Below are 20,645 nucleotides of genomic sequence, written 5' to 3'. Positions count from 1 at the left end.
ACAGGGCCAGCCCCTGCTCGAGTCTCGATAGACGGCAGTCAACCTGGCACCGCCGTGTCTTTGCGTGATATCACACTCGGCATTTGTCGAGCCTAACGACGCGGCGCGGCGCTTGAGCTTGGCCCCTCGTTTCGATTCAACGACGTGCGTTGCAGGTTCAGTGAATTATACAGTAGTTCAGGCCGCCATCTCTGGCCGGTTCGAACGGTCGGTCACTGGCGGCCAGCATTTCCATGTTTCGACGACACCGTCATGCTCGCGGCGCTTCTCATTGGGGAGAGGAGGTTCTAGACCGCCAACGTGTGAACCCATCGCCAAATGCACAATGACTGCAGCGAGCGTCCTCTGCACCAATGCCTGGTGGGTGCCTCCCTCCCTGCACCCAAGATATGGATCAAGGACGCCAGCGGCCCAATGGACACACATGGTGTTGAGAGCTCTGCCGGGACGTCCCATCGGTGACTGGTGGTTGGTCTAGCTGCAGTCGGGTGCCCTCGTGAGCTACGACAGCAACACCAAGACGTATGTATGCATGATCACTCGAGGATTCCAAGGAAAGCCTGGCTTTGTGATGCGCAGGAGAGGCGAGGCGGTCAGTGCAGCAAGCGAGCGAGCCGCGGTTGATGCTATGCTCATGCTGCTGATGCTGCCGTCAGCTTTTCTCTCTGCCTGTCTCGTCTCGTCTCTTCGCCTCGCCTGAGCCAGGGTAATTAAACGCAAATTTCATTTGCATTTCGCCGCCAACGACGAACGTGTCGAGTTCCCACAACGGGCTGCAATCATTGTGAAACCTGCGTCGAATTCCCCACTTGGGACCACGCTGATTTGTTCTTTGCTTCTTCCTCTTTCTCTCTCTCGGCCGATTTTTTTTATCACTCATTCATTTTAGTGTCTAGTTCGAGACCTACCAATCGAAGACGGACCAAGCATAAGAAAAAAAAATCTCTTCTCAAAGATTTTGAGGCGAAAGGCCGTTGGTCCGTGTTCGGTACTGCTCGGCCGGGACTTGTCGGCGTGGGATGTACGTGCACACGGAGTTTTTCTAGACTCGTCTCGGCGGCGAGTGTGGGACGATGCTAGATGCAGGCATTGCCGGTGATCTCCTGATGTTTTCAACCTCGAATGCCGTTCGCCGGTTCTTCCGACAAGTCCGCAAACGGACTTAAAAAAAAGTGATGAGTTGCGAGTTTTCGAGCCTCGGCTAGTGGACTCAATCACAGTAAATGACTCTCTGGGGATTTTTTTTTACTTTGACCAGCAGCCCTCAGCCAATAATGGATCAAGTCGAGAAGAACACGAGTTGCCCTTGAGAGTTGCATCTTGAACCCTTTTGTTCCCCCTTTGTCGACTTGGCCTCGTGTCGGCCACGTGGGTGGAGATGCTCCCGGCTTTTCCTGCTGCACGACATACACCTTGCTTGCCTTGCTTTCCGCCATCCGCTGTCATTCAAGGGAAAGTAAAAAAGGTTGATATGGTTGTTCCCGTCTCTCGGTGGTACTCGCGGTTGTCCTAGTGATTGCTCTATCTGTGACCACTATGAATATGCAGTACGACGTTGGAGTGAGGTTGTACAGGAGACACTCTTCTCAGGTGCATGTTACACCATCGTCTACCGTTCACTGAACCTCGCACCGGAACAAGGTTATCTCGTTCTTGACCTGTGCATAGAGTACGAACTTTGAAGAGATAAAGGCCCGTCTCTTTGATCACCAGCCCCCACGGTTCACTCAGAGATACCGCAACCAGCCGCGATCGCCGTTGATTATCGCTGCATGAACTACGGCGTGGATCTCTATTAGCTCTATCCTGTTTGGCTGACCATGCTCGCTGAGCCGCCGACTAAGCTTACACAGGCGCAGCTTGATCCCGTGAAACTCTATGTCAAGATGTGTGTGGTTCCCAAAGTGTCATCTGCTGCAGAACCTTTTTCCCAGCCATCAACATCCCTTGAAAAGATTCGCCAACCTCTGTAAGCTTAAGCTATGATTACATACTGTACCGAAACCTTGAGGAGAGCGTTGCTATCGGCGTCATCAGGTTGGCTGGCTGTCCTGCAGGGTGGCTTGGGGGGTTCGAGAAGCTTTAGGCGACCTGCGTCGAGTGGGAGATTGGGATGGCGTTTTGAGGGGTGGGAGGATGGACGCCATCGTTTGAGCCACCGGTCAGAAACTGACGTGGCGGGTGAGGCTTGGGGGGTGGTGATCGTTACATCGATGTGATGATGTTGATGATGTGTGATCTTGGTGGTTGGGATATTGAGATGTGTTGGTCGGGGAAGAAGCGCATAGGATGGCAAGAGGCTGGTCTATATTATCTCATTCTAAAGATGGTGTCAGAAAATGTACGTATCAACGGTATATGTTAGGTGGAATTGTTTATGAAGTTCAACTTTGAATTGTTGGGGCTGGGAATATCATCATGAGCCTCTAGGGTGGCATCACGACTCTCGGACCTTTAACACTGGCCACCCGCCCGCCCAGGCAACAAAGGGGACAAACATTGGAATTGGCTGGTAACATATCATGATTCACGGGGCTTTTTAGGTTATGTTGTGTGATTGTATTCTGACATTGATTGATACACATCGTAATATCTACACTCCATCTTCCCCTCTTCCTGCGACCTCGTCTGCCTGGCCTCAAACCAAAAGTCCACCACGAGATACAGGCCAGATGAATTATCCGTCGAGATCCCCTTCTCGCCTCTTCCTCACTGCTCAAATCGACTTTTTATGCGCTCCATCCGCTCGCGACCAAGAAAAAATCACCACCAACGCCATGCCGCCAAATTCGAGAGACCAATGTCATGGGTCTCGTCGCGGTATCAAAGCTCCGGGATCGTAGCATGCCCTATAAGAAAGAAAATCGCCCGATCACCTTATTGGCATCCAACTCTGAATATAGCCCCTAACCACTGCCAGGCATAGATTGGACACTGGTAATCATCGTAGGCTCGTGACACCAAACGTCCTGAACGGTGCCCTCACCTAGACGACGAGGGCACATCAGTCGTGCCCGTCACTCATGACCCAGTGAACACCATGTCTGTCGTGTACCGGAACTGCACCAGGAAGACGCTCAGAATCGTCTCTTCTGACCGGCGCCGTTGCCGTTGCCATTGCCCTGCCAAGCACTGTTCTTGAACCCAGAGAGCTACTCCGAGGCAATCTTTGGTGCAGGTACGGGAGTCACCTTTCTGCCGTTGGGGGTGGCAGCAGCCTTCTTGCTCTCCTTGCGCTTCCTAGCTCGCTTCTCTTCCTTGACCTGGCTGGGTGAGGTGGCCCGGGCGGGAGAAGAGTGAGGAATCGAGGGGATAGGTACGGCAGACTGGCGAGGGGCAGGGACAGGAGTTTCCTTTCTGGCACTAGAAGGAAGGGCAGCTTCAGCCTTGACCTTCTTGGACCTCTTGCCGGTGCCAACTGCGGGAGAGGCGGTGGCCTTGGGGGTTGGGGTGCCCGTTACTTGGCTCGAGGGGAAGACTGGAGGAAGCACGGGTGTCTGCTTCTTACCAGCCGCGGAGGCGGGCTCAGAGCCCAGGTCGGGGCTGCCGGTGCGTGTCGTCTTTTGCTTCTTGGACTTATTGATGGCCGACTTGGACTCCTCCTTGAGCTGCTCCGTAACAGCAAGTGCGTCATCCTCAGAGGCCGTGTGCTTCCGCTTGCCCTTGCGGTTGACTTCAGGGGTCGCCGCCTCGGCGGTCAGGGAGCTGGCGGGCTCAGCAACACTCTCGCCTCTCTTCTTCTGCTTCTTGGCCTTGGTAGAGGTCGAAACATCCGGGGTATCCTGCACAGCCGTCTCCTTGGACTTGCGCTTCTTGTCCTTCTTGGGTGTCTTGGCGGACAGAGTGGGAGCCTCAGTCATCTCGACATCCTCCTCTCCAGCCTCATCATCTCCAATGGTGCCCATAGGTTCGTTGACGCCAATAGGCTGGTATCGAGCCTTCAGACCGGAGGGCTGTGCGCGAGGGGTGCGCTTGGCAGCAGGTCCAACAGTACTGTTGGCGCCGAGCTGTGTGATCTTCTTGACCTGCATGACTTGGTCGACCTGCTTGGAAGCTGCTCCATATATGTTAGGAATCGAATCGCATTGAGAGTCAGTGAACAATGAGCTTACAGGAACGGTATTGAGCGCCATTGGACGAGGGAATCAAGATCTGAATGTTGCCCTTGGGAACAATGCTTTCGAACGAAATACCATACTCCTCGCCGTCGTGGGAGAAGACGCTGTTACCCGATTGCGACTGGTTCATGGGGATCTCGAGGTTCTGAACGACCGAAATGGGAACGTTGGAAGGGACGGTGAAGTACCAGAACTGCTTGCCCTCGAGGTTGGCCTGGGTGCAGATCTCGGCAACGTCCTGGCCGCTCGCACCGTCGTCGCCCTTTCGGAGGACAAAGTCGGGAGCGATGAAGTTGGGAACGGCGGCCCGGCTCTGGACCTGGCGGTCTTCGATATGCATCGACTCGTCAACCATCTCGTCGTCCGAATCCTCGGCTTCGCTAGAGGAGGAGCTGTCCGACTCGGGAGCGGCGGCCTTCTTAGCAGGCTTGGCAGCTTGCTCGTCGTCGTCGTCTTCGCTCTCACTGTCGCTGGCATCGCTAGAGCTTGTAGAGGTGGTGGGAGCGGCGGCCTTGCCGTTGACGGTAGGCTTGGCCTTGGTGTCGGGCTCGGCCTCGCTCTCAGACTCGCTGGACTCCTCGCTGCTAGACTCGGCGGCTGCCTTGGCGGTCGCATCGGGCTTTGCCTCCTCGGCCTCGCTTTCACTCTCGCTTTCCGACTCGGAGGAGCTGGATGTGGTATCTGAGGCCTTGGCGGCGCCGTTTGTCTTTGCCTTGTCCTCAGCTTCGTCCGACTCAGATTCACTGCTGGAATCGCTGGAAGACTTGGGCTCGGGCTTCACAGGAGCGGCCTTCTTTGTAGCGGTTGCGCTCTTCTTCGACGCGTTTCGCTCGTCGTCGCTATCGGCGATCTCGTCATCCTTGCTGCGGCGACGGGAAGGGGTAGAAGTAGGCTTCTTGGTGGCAGAGGGAGCGGTCAGCTTGCGCAAGAAATCGGCTTGGGTGTCTTCGCCGTCACTGCTGTCGCTGTCGCTGTCGCTAGAACCCTCCTCTTCGTCGTCGTCATTGTTTGAAAAGATGTTGTTGGGCTCGAAGGACTTGGCCTCCTTCTTGATGGCCGCGGCGCGGGTGGCAGGACGTCGATTGTACTGTGCCTCTGCAGAGAGGCCCTTCTTTGTGTTCTCGATGTGCTTGCTAAGCGAGTGTATCTTGAAGGGTTCCTTGGGCGCCATCTTTGGCGAGGTTTTGGGGGAGGATGCTCGCGAAAGAGGGTTCAATTGTTCAATTGGTGAGAAGAGAGAGGTTGGTCGAGGTGAAGATGATGCCGGCGACGAAATTTTGGGAGAGAGATGCGCTAGTGGGGCATCCACTTCGAGACGCGACCAGGTCGTGTAAAATTTTGGTGCTTATCGATAAGACTTTTTTGGTCTCTGATTCACTGTCAACCACCCCCAGCCACAGGCTTTCGAGTATCCCAGCGAATACAAGATGATTACAAGACTTGTAATATGATCATGTCGGGATGTGTACCTGCGTTTTAGAACCGTCTCTGTTTCAGTGACTATATTAGGCGAAAGTTCTCTTTATACTGCTCACCGACAATATCCATCATGTCATCTCACAAGAAGCGGAGGATTGATGGTGTTGAGACACCCAAGCGTAGGTCAACCTTGCCGTTGAATAATCACTCGTTAGTTAAACATGAGCTGACACTATTCAGCTATGAGTGCTATAAGTGCTCTCGCCGCTCGTCGTCGTGAAGCAGCCTCAACTCCTCCAGCTACACAGAAAACCCCAGAGGCCAACGACGATAAGCCAATCGTCACCACCACCAACTATTTCAGTCCTCTTCAGAGAAGCGACAGCCAAAATGGATCTTCGTCAACTCCTAAAAAGAGTGTTTCGAAACACTCGCGCCAACAACGAGTCACTGACTCGCCTGCTACTCATCCCAAAGCCACTGCGCTGGCAAGGTACACACTATCCGCCTTTGTTCATCGCCAACGTTGCTCATTAATTCCCTAGTAATACGCCAGGCACTGAAACCCCCGAATCTACGGGCTCTCCTCAACGAGTGATTCAGTACTCGTCCTTTCGTCTTTCAAAACAGAATCACCGGACCAAGTCTGGGGGCGTCATAGAGCTGCGGCTTCCCAATAGCGAGGTGTGTGCTCTATTCGCTTGCCGAGAGCCTGAAGCTAATACAAGCAGCGGTTTATGGCGATTGGGAGCTTCGGGGTCCGCGTTGTTCAAGGTGAAGTGACCTTGGCTGGTGCCACCCTGCATCCTTCAGAGACAATCGAATGGGTTCACGCCCCTCATTGCCATGCGATACCGGTGCTGAGAACTGTGGAGAATACGAGATTGGAGCTTCATCCAGACCCAAATGCGCGAGGCCTACGCCAACTTGGTCGCATCTCTCCTCTGTTCAGGAGAATGTGGAACGAACCCCCCGAGACAGGTCAGGGGAAGAAGAGTTCAAGAGAAGCCACTTTCCAGATTGTGAGTTATTACTCAGTCTTTAAAAATTCTCTAACTGACAGATATATCAAAGATATGTACCTCGGAAGATGCACCTAAGAAGTGTATACTCCAGGATCTGGTCTCTCCTCCCGCATGGAACAAGAAGCTAGCTTCTTTGCTATCAATAAGTCGCAAAAAGCCGTCTCTGTCAACGTTGGTATGCGGCCCAAAGTCGTCAGGGAAATCCACATTTTCTCGACTCTTTGTGAATCGACTGGTAACCGACCGGCCCCCAAGTCATGCTCCGAAGAGGGTTGTGGTTCTCGACCTGGATCCAGGGCAACAGGAATATGCACCAGCAGGGACCCTGTCACTTGTTGTAGTTACGAGGCCGAACTTGGGTACACCTTTCACGCATCCTGGTGCCAATACTCCCGCTTTTAATATTCGACGCTGTCATTCTATGGCCTCTGTCACCCCTGCTTCCGACCCAGACCTTTACTTGGCATGTGCCATGGACTTATTCGATACCTACCGCAAGGACTTGGCCGACTTGCCGCTGATCATCAATACTCCTGGATGGATTCTGGGAACGGGATTAGATCTACTATCAGACCTGATCGAAAGAACGAACCCGGAGGAAGTGTTATACATGTCAGAGGAAGGCCCTTCGGAAACAGTTGACGCCTTACGGGCTGCCACCAAGACAGCATTCACAGAACTTCCCTCGCAGCAGTCTGAGTTCACTTCTAGAACGGCTGCCCATTTGCGAGCGATGCAGACGATGTCTTACTTCCATCTCCAAGAAGTGGCTACAAGCTCACCCGAAGGATCAAAACCAACCACATCAACAAAATGGAACCCGCTGCCTCTCTCTTGCAAGCCTCCCTTGCTTGTTAAGTATTCAACACCAACGCGCGGAATCCTAGGCTTTCTATCCTATGACTACCAATGTCCCCCGGAACTGTTGGCAGATACAGTGAATGGCTTGGTATTGGCGGCGGTGGAAATTGAAGATGCCAAGGCTTTCTCTGGATTTACGTCAGAAAACTCATCAAAAGAGGTCAACTCCAGTAACATGGAAGTTGACGTCGTTGGCCCTCTGCCGCTCATCTCCACGACCCCCGAAGGCCTCCCGTTTATACCCAACTACAACGATGCGGCGTTGGATCCCCGACACTCTCGGACCATTGGACTAGTTCTCCTACGGGGTATTGATACTAATTCAAACACCCTTCAACTGATCACTCCTATTCCTCTACAGGAGTTCAAGCGTGCCAGGTCACAAGGAAGGCACATAATCCTGCTTCACGGTAAATTCGATGCCCCAAGCTGGGCATACACCGAAGACCTTTACGAGAAAGCAGGCACGGATGAGGGAAGTAATGATGTGCTTGAAGTCACAGATGAAGACACGGAAGACGACAACTCGGATGCTGAGCCGGAAGAGGCAGCGAAAGTCAGTGACTTGACAGAAGTTCCTTGGGTGGAGATTCTGAAAGGGAGCGATAAACGGCCTGTTGGGTCTCGAGTATGGAGGGTAAGAAGGGACCTTGGTCGCAACAACACTGGAGACTAGTCCCATCAACAACACGCCTGCTGAGAGATCGGCGATGTTGAAGGTCGCAACCGGCAGACCTTTGAGGGTGGGCCCGCCAGCGCAGGCTTCAGGAGCGTGGTGGGGACTTATCGGAAAATTAAATACCATGTGGCTAACTCGGCAGTGAGGAATAACGATAATTTGGCTTGGAATTATTGGCTGGGACGTGTAATGTCTGCGTGAACAAGTCTTGTCTGGACCCGTAGGTTCTTGGACATGCGGGATATCCCCCACCACCAACTTGGCGATCACCGTTGGGATCGACAACAAGAGAATGCGATGTTGAAGAGATGGGAAAGGAAATATGGGTGTCGGATAGGTAATTGCGACAATGGCACTGGTGATTGCTGGAAAACCCTTCACCGACGATGCTTGTCCAATGCAAGATGTTGATCAGCACAACCCTCGCTCTGAACCAAGGATTAAAGAGACCGGCTGAGAGGACACAGGGTTTCACGAAGCAGTTATCCGCTTATGTAGGCTTATGCACAAATGGGCTAGTTCTGACAGGACAAGACCGCGGAGATGCAGCCCACTGACCTGATGACAAGGGCTAGCATGATATATATGAGTCGTCACTTTGGCTGCGGCTGACTAACTGTTGCGCTGAATGATCAGCCGTCTTATAGTAGCGTGGCGCATGTCGCAGATAAACGTCCAATCCGGGATTGCTCTTGACTCTTTGCCCAGCTCTAACAAGTCACAAGCAAAGGACCCTTGGCCATCGACTTGGCTCGAGTTGTGTATGCCAATCAGGAGACTGGCGCGGTTGACGGCGCTGTGACGGTTACAATGTGGACGCGGGAACTAGCTCAAATCAGGCCATTTGATGGATTCTAGACTCGCAAAAGGTGCCATTGTCTAGATACATACAACGAACAATGGATGTCATTCGCGATTCCGCCATTGTTCGAGATGAGCCATTTCACCATCTCACACTCTTGGATCGTCTTTGGTCTACTGCAAAGTACCCTTGATAGACCTAGTTAGCCATCCATCGGTTGTGTTACATCCAATGCGAGCCCGGGGCCACTCTGCTGACACGCTCAATCGCCTTGCCATCCATGGCATGGACGGATGGACATCAGAGGGAAGGGAGACACAGGCACGCGAGGAACCGGCTGCATGCTCGCCCCGCTTCCCAAATTATGGCCTGACCCGATATTTGTCGGGGTTCTGGGTGTTTTTTCGGGCCATTCTGTCAGGATTCTGAGCGCTGAGGGCTGCGAGAGATCGAGATGTGGTGCGTTTGCTGCGAGCCTTGTGCTTCTTAACTACAGGAAGCTCGCACCTTCTTGGAAAGAGGTGAGCTGAGGTGGTTTCCATTTGCTCCCACAACCTACCCGACGGCAGGCACCTACGAAGCCTCATCCCTTTGGAAGGAGCCTCACTCTACTCTATTTCCAACTCGAGTCAAGTCGACTCGGGCAACGATCTTCGACTCTCGTCTTCTCCATTTGTTCTCTCTCCTCGTCGCCCCCAACAAATGAATGGTTCGACTCTCCACCAAACGCCCCCGTATGTGTCGCCAATCGAAAATGGTCATCTGCATGCGCCCTCTTGTTTGGGGGACGGCAACTTGAATATCCAAATGTACTGTACACTTCCCTTGCGTACAGTACCTTGACTTGGACGTCCAATGTTTGCGTCGACAGAGAGCCTCGTTCAAGCCCGACTGACCGGTGCCATGCCTCGTGCGGGCTGACGACAGAGTAAGATCGCCGCCATGTGCCGTCTGAGACCACGGCGCCTAGGAACTGCAGCAGCCCAGTCCGACTGCATCATCAAGGAGACGGGGTGCGAAAATCTTCAGGGTCCCCAGCCTCCGATAGGGTAACCTTCCATGGCTTCGAAGCCGGTGATCCACGAGGTCTTCGGGGGGACGGCTGGTGCCGCCGAAGCAGCTGGACTGACTATCGTGCTGTGCCAAACCCGCCATGTCACGAAATAATCTACAGGCGCAGCAACCGCTACACAGCGATAGCAGCAAGTCTGTACTTGCACAGCCATCCTGGCCTCGAGTCTACACAATGTTGTGCGAATCTGCGGCGCAGCGGCATCCCGTTACCCGATGGTAATCCTTCTCGACAAGGTCTCGAGACTTGACGAACTGAAAACCCGTACCAGAAAAAGCAATATCGAGAGCTCGCCTCGAGGCAGAGAGCATGAACATCATTTGGCAACAACCCTGACTCCTTCCTTTGGAGGTGCTCAGCCACGTGTGATCGCGTGCCTCCCAACCGAGGCCACCGCAACGGCGCGTCGTTACTTGACATTAGCTTCATTCCTCGAGACCAGACAACATCCATGTTCGAGCGTGGAACGGTTCCACATGATGACTTCCAGCAGCACTTGGCTTCCTAAAGGCGGCAAACTGGTCTACTGGCCACGGAGAGGCGACCCAGATCACTGGCTGGGCACGTTGTTGGGACATATCCTATAGGACCGGACGACAGAGACGTGCATGGCGGTTGGTGGGTAGCATTCCCCGCCCGGTCCAAAGCTGCAACAACACGGATAGTGGGATATGAAGGACCTTCGAAAGGAGCAGCTGGAACGATGGCCTGGCCGATCATTGAGCCCAAGCGAATCCGAGCGATCAACAGCTATGTGTGGGATACGACATCTAGTCCTTTCTTGGGGAATGCATCTCCACGTCCACGAGGACGGTTGAAAGGAACAAGAGGAGCCTCGGCGGAAGTGATTGGCATGCTCAAGACTGTAGCGGGGTAGGGTCGACAGTTGGGAGAGAGAGGGGCTCAGGGCTGAGGGTTGAAGAAGCCGGAACGAGAGAAACGAGAGACATTGGTGGATCTGTGCAACAAAACGACATGGTGGAGCAGGAGATGGATGGCGAGGCGAGGGACCTTCCCCTTCAGCCCTTGTTCAGGGTCATTCCCCGGAATCGATGGAGGCGACAGGCTCAAGGTCTGTATCGTGGCCAAGCAGCGAGGTTGCCACGATCCCAGTCAGTCAGCATTTGAAGGCGGCAATGTTTGCTTCGCCAACAAACAAGTTGAACAATTACACGTTGTTATGAACAATGCTGACCAACTGACTTGGGTTTCCCGAGGCTTGGCTCTATCACGCTGGTCAAGCGGGACTCAGCGGGAAGGCCCGTTAACTCCGGCGATGAGTTGGAGAAGGAGTTCCTGGAATAAACCGAGGCTGAATTGACGTTCTCACCATGGAACAGACAGGGCACGATCCATCTTACAGTCTCACTCGCTTGGCCGCCTCGCTCGCTTATCTCTTTGGATCTCATCTCATCTCAAGCGGACTCAATCAACATGGGCCAACTCAAAGCAAAGCAACGCAACGCTCCGCAACGCCCTCGGCAAGAGATTAGCATCCCCAAAACGACACATCTCTTTCCCCCGTGTCACCCACCTGATTGATCTGCAGGCGGGCGGATGTATTTTAACAACTGTCGACTAGCGTTTCTTTCTCCACCCCGACCCCATCACCAGCTTATTTGCCTTGACTGCCTAGTCACCTAGTACCTGGTGGCTGTATCGCTTTTTGTGCGGCAGGCTAGATGTTCTGCTTGCCTTAATTCCTCCCACGGCGCTTTCTCCGCATCCTATCAGTTCGCCCCCGTCGTCACTTGGCCATTCTAAACTTGACCTCACTTTGTTTCCGCCCAAATCGGCCCAGACTATCGACTTGTGGCCAACCAGTCTACAATTTGCATCATGGGAGACGATAGTCAAAAGGAGAATAGCTACCGATCGGCCTGCACAGAGTGTGCTCGCCGCAAGCAAAAAGTAACCGCCCTCATCCTCCCCTTCCCATTCGATCATCCCCATGCCTTCGGCATTGTCTTTTTGAGCACGTTTTCGTTTAGAATCTCTAACATTTGGCCTAGTGCAACCGTGAATGGCCCTGCAACCATTGTCAGAAGCGCAAGGTTGCCGACAAATGTCGTTTCAAGGACGCCAACCAGCCCGCGGTCGAAAAGGCTGCCTCGGACAACCTTAGGAAGCGTCGACTTAACAATGATGCCAGCACCGAGTCGGAGGAATTCGATATCGATGATACCGAGAGTGATGGTATTGATGCCTTGGGCTACATGCCGGCTCATGTGCTTTTTGGCCTCACAGCGCAGGACGAGGTAAGCCCCCCGTTGTCCTTAAGCTTCGGTCTGCCCGCTGACGCGTCCCGTCATCCCAAGACTATCAAAGCATCATCTCGAGAGTTTGTCAAGGACCCAAAGATCTTTCCGCAGTTAGAGCGGGCCTTGCAGGTCATCCCCCCTAGACCGTACACCGGTAAGCACCACCTCGCAACCTCCATCGAGTTTCTATCCCTGACGCGACTTTAGACATTCTTGTCCAGAACTTCCTTAACAATGTCAATTTCCACTACTACATCATCTACCCGCCCTCCTTCTTAGAGCAATATCAGCAGTGGTGGATTGCTCGTGGCGACAACCGCCCCCTCAGCGTCCAGTGGACCGCCCTCCTCCTCATGGTCTGCGCATGCGCCTCGCAGTACACCGACATTGACCTACAGAGGAAGCTCGAAGTTGACCTTGGTGATACCATCCAGAGACTGACGGAGCAGTATCATGAAGCTGCTCGTGAGCTGGGGAGCACCATCCCCATTGGCTACAGCCACATTACCAACGTCCAGCAGCTCCTACACTCGTGCTACTGGTTCAAATCTGAGGCTCGTTTTGTCGAGTGCTGGCATGTCTTGAACTCGGCTATTCGGGAAGCCCAGGAACTCTGTAAGTTGCCTAGCACGTTCACCAACCATCAGCTAATGATGTCTCCAGCTATCCACCAAGAATCAAAGGCTGATCCGGTCCCGGAGTTTGAGCTGGAGATTCGACGAAGAGTCTGGTGCGTTATGGATACGTGGGATTGGTAAGTGGAACGACTCCTATCTTGTTCTGTTCTATAGGATGGAAACTCATCTTTCCAAGGCAAATCTCGGCTCTTCTCGGTAGACCCATGATCATTGACCGAGCCGACTGCGAAGTTGGCCTTCCTAACCTTGGCCTAGAGGGTATGCAGCATTCGCCCCTGACGCACATGAAGATGCAGTCAAGCTTGATCCGGCAGCTGTTTGGTCGATTTGGCCTAACCAAGAACGTTGTTGCTCCTGCAGATGTGCAGGAATACCAGAACATTATTGAGGCATGGATCAAGGATTTCCCTCCACCCTTCAATGTCCATAATCCGGACAAGGCTCTGGATGCATCGTGCCCATGGATTGTCTTGCACCGCCACTACCTTCGGACTATGGCATTTTCCATGCTGCTTGACCCTATCCGAGCCTTCCTCGCTCGACCGTTCACCATTCGTTCATCCGAGGCTGAACTTCAGATCCGCAGCGACGGTATCGACTACTGCCTAGAGCTCATGGTGTCCCTGCGTGGATTCTTTGACCACGTGTACCCCCGTGACGCCAAGTTCCACTTCGTCTTGTTTTGTATCTTTGATACGTCGACTGTTCTGTGCTCGGCAGTCCTTCACGATGAGCACCATACTCTTCCACGACGGGACGATGTCTTCAAGGCCATAGACGAGGCGCACGCCATGCTGCAGCGTCTGCGTATGGTGACCAAGTCGGCCAAGACATCGTATGGTATCCTGACTCGCATCGTGCAGCGCCTGCCCCGAACGGTGGTGACTCCAAAGGTGGCTACAGGCAGCCCTTCGAACAAGAAGGCCCGCTTTGCCGATGCTGATGCACCACCCCAAACGGGCTCTCACCAGAGCGGCTCCCCTCCACTGATCTCACCGCCTACGACGACTATGACAGCACCAATTACACCGGCAACAGCTGCTTCGTCCGCTGGTGCTCCCTCCATGCCCAGCTTGCCCATTGCTAGTAGCGGCGAAATCTCATCTGAAGCTTACGCCGCCCCGGCCCCGGCCCCCTATATCGAATGGCAGCCGCAGATGGTTGCGCAAGACCCAACCAACTTCACCACCACTCAACTGCCTCCTTCGGATGCAGTTTTCGCCAACATCTCGGACGAAGAGCTTGGAGAGCTGGCCAGCCTCTGGAACTACCAGTCTCTTGATTTCAGCTTCATCAACCCATAACTCTGTAGTTTGAGGTGCGGGTTCTGGATAACTATTGGGATGCAAAATAACAATGACAAAAAGAAAAAGGCTTGAGGAGATGTGACGATGGTTTGGATATTTCTTGTGCTTTGGACCAGAGCTTGACGACGGACGACTGTCATTCAAACGCGCTTGCCCACTCTTGCATAAAGTTGGCATCACCAGCGAAGGCCGTTGATCAGGCAGTTGTGAGGCTTCTATACTGTGGGTTGTGTGGCTAGGCCGATGCAGCTAAGCGACTGGCCAAACACATAAGAGATGGACATAGGGCGGATGGATGCACGTTTGAAATTGGTGCTGGATGATTATGAGCAACGCAACGAACAGCCACGAGTTATGAGTCTATTAGGACAGCGGGCGTTGGCATTAGGGAGAAAAGAACGTGTATGTTACTGTTGAGAAAGGCCCTCGAGGAACCGAAAATGTGATATTTGTCCCCTTAGCATCTGACGTTGGGCATCGAGTTATGGATGAAGTAGATTGCCACCTGTTGATCTGCGGAGGGTGACGTTTACTAACTTGGGGCGGTCTCTACATCCCCGGTCGACTACGTATCATCCATCGTGGGATGCCTGCGCCATGAGACACGTCGAGCTGCAGAAATGGACAATGCACCCCATTACATCCGTCTTATTATTCTATCTAGCCATATGCAGCATCTATACCCAGTCATATAACATAATATACACATTCCAACATGAACATTAATACCCAAACCAAAAGCCCTGACCAACCTGGGCGTTTCATAAACCATAAATTATCCAACAAAAGGGGGAATTTGCGAGAAATGACATGGGGTTGTAGCGTGTCGGCCTGGCATGTGTGAGTTCAGCCCTGGCGCCTGAGGCTGGATCAAGCCATGCAGCCGCATTGGACAAGAATCCATGGATGACAGGTTTGTGCATGATGCGGCGGAGACATGTGCGTAATCGAGCACTATTCGCAGAGTGTTGAAGGGGTGCCAAGGTACTCCATACAGGCAGCAGGGCGAGAACATGATGGCGAGGCCGTCGACAATCGATCGTGGCAAGGTCGTAAAGAACTCGAGAGCCAACCATTAGCTGGCAAGGGTCATCCTCAAGGATCGACCCGTCGGTTTGGCGCGAGGCTTGACTCTGATGGATCCGGCCGAGGATGCATCGGGTGGCGGGAGGCTGCTGTGATTGGCCATGTGCGACAACCGGCAGAGAGTGATAAATACCCAGCGCCCCCTCCCCTTTAATTGAGTTTGTCCCTCATCATTCATCTCATCCCTTGTCCATTTCGATTCGATATGACATCGCATCGAGACGACTTCATTATGAGGTTGGCACCATAAGGATTCACGCTCAGGCCCTCGCTGCTCGACTTTCTCGCCCTGCCATCATCATGAGAGTTCTTCAATCTCGCTTGGCGACCGTTCATACCCTCCCACACTCTTGAAGCTCATGTAGCAGGCTTTGCTACAACGAATCGACGTCAATGACGATTCGCGTGGAGCATAAAGAGCCACTGGTCTCTTGCCCAGCTTTGACCAAGGCAAACTCATGAATCCTTGAGCCTGGCCCATGGTCCATGAGAGCCATTGAGCCGCTTCAGCCCGCCTGTCCCGTCCATCCCATCCCGCTCATCCCTTTCTACCATCTCTATCCATGACGGCGCAAGGAAATTGTCTTGAAAGCAAAACATGCCAATGAAATCAAACCCAAGGAACCCTCCCGGTATTAACAAAAGAAAAACAAAGGAACTCTAGGATATCGAGGACACATGCTTGATGCAGACGTTATCATGCCATGAAGAATGCTAGGCCATCATCTTCGTCCATCATGCCGCGTCATGTCTTGTCTCTCGCCTTCCGCTCAACGGAACCTCGGCCTAGAAGCTGAGACGAGAGCCTTTGGATGCCCGAAGGTAAAGATTCAAACATGCTATACCAAATCCAGACCGCAAGAAAAAGACAAGGGAGCGCACGAAAGAAATAAACGCAAGAGAAACCGACCTACCGTTGTTGAGAAGCGAAGAGGGGACCGGCCCAATTCAGTCGAAGTTGAAGTCAAAGTCGACACCCACCAACTACCTCTATTACCACCACAAAGGCATTTGGCCATGAGGACGGCAGTTGCGAGGGCGAGACAGGCCTGATTTCTCACTGTTGTTAGCGGGGACGATATATACCAACACAAGAGAATGAGCTGACGAACCAGGCTACTGAACCCGCGAATCGACCTGGGTACCATCGCCCTGACCAGCTGGCGGTTGGTATGCGGCCATATATATCTCGAGATCTTCAAGGTCTGCCTCAGCTTGACCATCACCACCGATACCGGCGCCGGGATCTGCGCCGGGATCTTCGCCGCGGGCGTGAATGCGAGCAAAGACGTTGTCGTGAGAGTACGCAGCCGCCCGGGCCTTCGACACGTCTCGTGATTCTGCTGGACGAGCATTTACTGCCATGCTACAAGTGCCATGCTTGTTAGCCATCTGCATGATTCTGATCACGACCCAACGACCCATCGAACAAACGATCGCCGATTGAACGAGACGACTTACGTTGCGGCCGAGCCCTGTTGGGCGTTGACAGATGACATATTGCTTGTGCGATGATTGTCCCAGGACTTCAACAATGGGTGCCGACCACGAGAATGTAGTGAAGGAGGTGGTAGGCAGCGTCGTAGCCAACCTGTCGGTGGCGGTGGAAGAGTCGGTGGTTGAGGGATAGGAAGAGAAGGAGGATGTCCTGGACGGCGTGGTGACGGCAGCGGCAGCGGCAGCGGGCGAGGAGCGGCTGATGGGAGTGGACGATGTAGGTAGGTCGGAGAGGAGGGAGGCGGGGGAGAAGCTGAAGCACAAGAGGGGGATTAAGAAGAGGAAGAGGGCAAGGACCTCCTTGGTATGATGGTGGGGGCGGAACCAGACGCAATGACGACGCAGCCTTTGGAAATGAACGAAGCGAACGATCGAGACGAACGGCCGAGACGAACGAGAATAACAAGCTGGCTCTAAAGATGGAAGCAGACAGTATTGCCAGCTTGAGCAGGGGAAGGAGTATAGTATATGGGAAGGCAAGCTCTTGATCTTGTCGAGGGCCATACACGAGTGTCGCTGGCGATGGAGGCGCGCGACGGTGTCACAGCTGAGCTGGCTGGAGGCGATGCAATGCTTCGCTTGGGACTGAGCCCTGACTCGGATTGAAGCAGAGGGATGAAGAAGTAGTGGAAGGTGAAGAAGAGGTAAAGAAGAAGGATGAGGCGAACAATGCAATTATGTAGTGATAGCAAAGACGCAGATGAAAGAAGAAGCGGGCTCCCGTCTAAATATTCGCGCGTGAGAGGTGGTGGTCATGAAGGGGAGATAAAAAAAAAGATGGACAAAGTGAGCTCGAAATTATCTGGTCATGGTCCGTCATGACATGCCCCGGACTCGACCGGGCTACCTGCTTTGGATGCATTGGACCCCATGGAGCACTCCCCTCCCCCTCCGCTTCCTCATAAGGCAAACAGGGTGGACCCATCCAATAAGCAGTCAATTGGACAAGACGGGCATGATTGGAGAGGCGCCAATCGATGCCGAACGCCGGCAGGCCAGCCAGCGGGGGGGTGTAGATGGTCCAATTCTCACTGTGCGACCCCTGCGAGATGGTCGCGCGGTGGAAACGGGACGACCAGTCGTCCATGCTGTAACGTAACCGCTCTCAAGAGGGCACGGGCGTCGCTTTTGAGTGCTGCTGCTCGGGCGGGCCTTGTGCAAGGTGAGGCAGGGCCCCAAAGGGAGTGGATCTCTGCGTCTGCCTCTCTATTCATGCTGCAGGTTAAAGCACTTCAAGATTTTGTTCAGTTGCGTACCTGATGATGTGGATTAGGAACATGGTGCCTCCAGGTGTGGAGATCTCGGGTTCCAGCCATGGGTTGGGAGTATTGTCGGCGCCAGGGTCCCATGAATGAATGGATGGAAGAGTGGAAGAGTGGAAGGAAGGAAGGAAAAGAATGGAGGGAAGGAAGGAAGGAAAAGAATGGAGGGAAAGGAAGGATGGATGGGAGGGTGGATGGATGAATGAGGGCCCGGGGCTATTGCAGACAGGGCCCTGCGCATTCACTCAACTCTTCGTTAGTAGCTAGGTAGCAAAGATGCGTATCCGTATATTGATACTGTATGGACAACAGGTGCTTTCAGGTGTGAACGAGCCCGTCTCGAGTCCCTCGTCCTCCTGGCACAGAGGGACACTTCCGTCCCACATCCGCCCCGACCACTTTCCATCTGGGGCTGCTCTTTCCTCTCGACAGTCCTGTCCGCCCACAAGTCCAGTCGGTCCCTCCACTTGCCGCCGCTTTCCCCAATCCCTCAGGGCTGGCTCCTACCTACCTACATACCTATCTAGGTACCCATTGAGTGTCATCCATCAGCGGGCAGGCATGGGCGCATCTCCAAAAAGCTCAGCCTCGGACTCGGTGGGTAACGCAGGCTCTTCACCCACTGCAATAGCCATGGACTCTTTTCGCCTAGCCCATTTCCAACGCCCCCTTCCGCTCCCAACGCTGTCGCACGCCCCCAAAGGCATCGCCATTCATTCCCTCTCCACCCCCTCTGCTACATACTGCCATCCGTCAAGGCATTGAACGCCAGCCGCCACATCTTTGTGTGTTTCTGGGCATAGGAAGCTTCCAGACTGGTAAAAGTCGTGGTAACAAGTCTTCCCCGTCACTTGTCAGAAGCAACACCAATGCAATTGCGTCCCTCTCTACCGGCGCTAAATCGACTGTGCGATACCTACCTAACCTTGTATGCACCTAGGGTGCTGCTCTGGATTCCTTGCGTATCAACGTTAGTATAGGGTGGCACGGCTCGGCACCGCTTCTTCATTACTCCTACTCCCAGGTCTTGGCTGTCCAGAACAGAGGAAAAAACGAGGGTTGGTGCTTCCCCCTCCGTGGGTCGTCTGGCTGCCTTGCAGATGTCGTCCGCTCAAGGTTTGCAACGCTCTTGACACCGCACAGCCACAGAACGTACCGCTCCACCCCAACTCTCGCTTCCAAGGTTCCTACCAGTCGACTGCTTCTTTTCACGTCAATCCAAACCCTCAAGGACCTCGCCGTAACACTGGAGATGCAGCCGTGGGCAATCGGTGCACTGGCTTCAGGTCATCAAGAGGGGCTCCGTAACGAGTCCCGATTCAACAGCACGAGCCATGCATTCAAGCATCACGTACCGCTCACAGCTGTGGCTTGTGGCCTTCGTCTCTACCCACGGAGCACGCCCCCTACACTTGAGATACGTATTCGAGTAGGCGTGTGATAAGGGGGGAGGGGCGTGTTAGAGGTGGTAGCCCCAACTCAGGGCAGGCTTCGAGCCTTTTGGTCCAAAAGACCTTGCGCAATATGCTTGGTGGATGCCAAAGTACCTCGTCGGGTCCGCTCTTCTCTCCCTCAGTGCTGTTGCGCGCTGGCTTCAGCTTCAGCAGGACGTGAGTTGGGGGTCACCTTTCGGTGTGGATCTGCTGGCCCAGCTACGACGCCCAGTCCCGTGGTTTGAGGTGACTGCTATCACTGCGGCGCCTGTCTGGTCAACTCTGCACGTCCTTCCGCCGTTGGGACCGCTGGGCGCCTTCTGGCGCCCTGTACGGTATCGACGGGTTTGCGACACGGAGGGGCGGCTCACGATTCAGCCAGAGGCGGCTCTTTTGGCATGACAGCTTTCATCTGCAGTCACATGGGTGCAGCTTCAACAGCGATCCCAGCTTTGGCCCAATTCCATGCGTGTCAGTTTATTTAGCCATGAGGGACGGTGCTTGGTCTCATTGACTACTGTACAACATGAGACACCGACTGGATGGCTTGTGGCTCACCTCCAGTGCTCCACCGATCCATGGATACTTACTCCAACCGTCATGACAGTATGAAGAGGAAAGATGAGACGATTGATGCAACAACAGATCCTATGAGAGAAAAAAAAGGCACCTATACACGAAACGAAACGCCAAGCTGCTTCTACATCCGTGGAAGCCCCGCCACAACTCGACCGTTACGGCATCACCGACCGGAGCTTTGAGCTTTGAGCTTCAGCTTCAGCCGGGCCTGGCGTTAAGTCGGCTGCGCCACGGAAGCAGTTTGAGCTGTTGAACAGATCTGAGAGGCGATCTTGTCCAAATTGGCATCGCGCAAAGGCAAACAATTACCTAGCGAAGAAGGGTATTGTAAGCATGTATTGACGATTTCTAGAGAGTCGTGAATGGTCAGGAGAAGGACATCCAGGCCCTGTCTTGGTTGTACCCAACGGCGCAAATATGCGGTGCCACTGTGCAGCTCTCGACCAAGCTGATGACAGACTCGGTATCAAAGACGGCGACTAGGGTACAGTATGGGCGAACAAGAGCATCTTTATGACAATCAAGCTTATCGCGGTGAGCCGACTGATGGGACATCTGACCAGCCCTTTCACCGGGCCACATTATTGGATCATGGCTCATCTCGCG

At 53.7% G+C, this 20,645-nt stretch overlaps 4 protein-coding genes across 4 annotated transcripts; 2 read left to right on the top strand and 2 right to left on the bottom strand.

Moving 5' to 3' along the window:
• Nucleotides 1–3,152: 3,152 nt before the first annotated feature.
• On the bottom strand, nucleotides 3,153–5,394 carry NCS54_00118700 (Hypothetical protein; the record flags this gene model as incomplete). Its single annotated transcript, XM_053146819.1, has 2 exons — nucleotides 4,113–5,394; nucleotides 3,153–4,054 (listed from the first exon to the last, which is right to left on the bottom strand). Exons 1-2 carry the CDS (start codon nucleotides 5,287–5,289, stop codon nucleotides 3,153–3,155), a joined length of 2,079 nt encoding a protein of 692 aa, XP_053002794.1. The 5' UTR covers nucleotides 5,290–5,394.
• Nucleotides 5,395–5,667: 273 nt separating this feature from the next.
• On the top strand, nucleotides 5,668–8,099 carry NCS54_00118600 (Polynucleotide 5'-hydroxyl-kinase GRC3; the record flags this gene model as incomplete). Its single annotated transcript, XM_053146818.1, has 5 exons — nucleotides 5,668–5,716; nucleotides 5,778–6,030; nucleotides 6,083–6,221; nucleotides 6,269–6,559; nucleotides 6,612–8,099. 5 exons carry the CDS (start codon nucleotides 5,668–5,670, stop codon nucleotides 8,097–8,099), a joined length of 2,220 nt encoding a protein of 739 aa, XP_053002793.1.
• Nucleotides 8,100–11,815: 3,716 nt separating this feature from the next.
• On the top strand, nucleotides 11,816–14,179 carry NCS54_00118500 (Zn(2)-C6 fungal-type domain-containing protein; the record flags this gene model as incomplete). The annotated part of the gene is made up of 6 exons (XM_053146817.1): nucleotides 11,816–11,887; nucleotides 11,989–12,234; nucleotides 12,295–12,391; nucleotides 12,445–12,852; nucleotides 12,901–12,991; nucleotides 13,051–14,179. The coding sequence occupies 6 exons, from the start codon at nucleotides 11,816–11,818 to the stop codon at nucleotides 14,177–14,179; spliced, it is 2,043 nt and encodes a 680-aa protein (XP_053002792.1).
• Nucleotides 14,180–16,384: 2,205 nt separating this feature from the next.
• Nucleotides 16,385–17,431, bottom strand: NCS54_00118400 (Hypothetical protein; the record flags this gene model as incomplete). The annotated part of the gene is made up of 2 exons (XM_053146816.1): nucleotides 16,730–17,431; nucleotides 16,385–16,634 (listed from the first exon to the last, which is right to left on the bottom strand). Exons 1-2 carry the CDS (start codon nucleotides 16,765–16,767, stop codon nucleotides 16,385–16,387), a joined length of 288 nt encoding a protein of 95 aa, XP_053002791.1. The 5' UTR covers nucleotides 16,768–17,431.
• Between the last annotated feature and the right edge of the window lie 3,214 nt (nucleotides 17,432–20,645).

Source organism: Fusarium falciforme, chromosome 1, assembly GCF_026873545.1.
Source record: "Fusarium falciforme chromosome 1, complete sequence".
In the NCBI taxonomy this organism is placed as follows: Eukaryota; Fungi; Ascomycota; class Sordariomycetes; order Hypocreales; family Nectriaceae; genus Fusarium; species Fusarium falciforme.
This window is presented reverse-complemented; position numbering and strand designations above follow the sequence as displayed.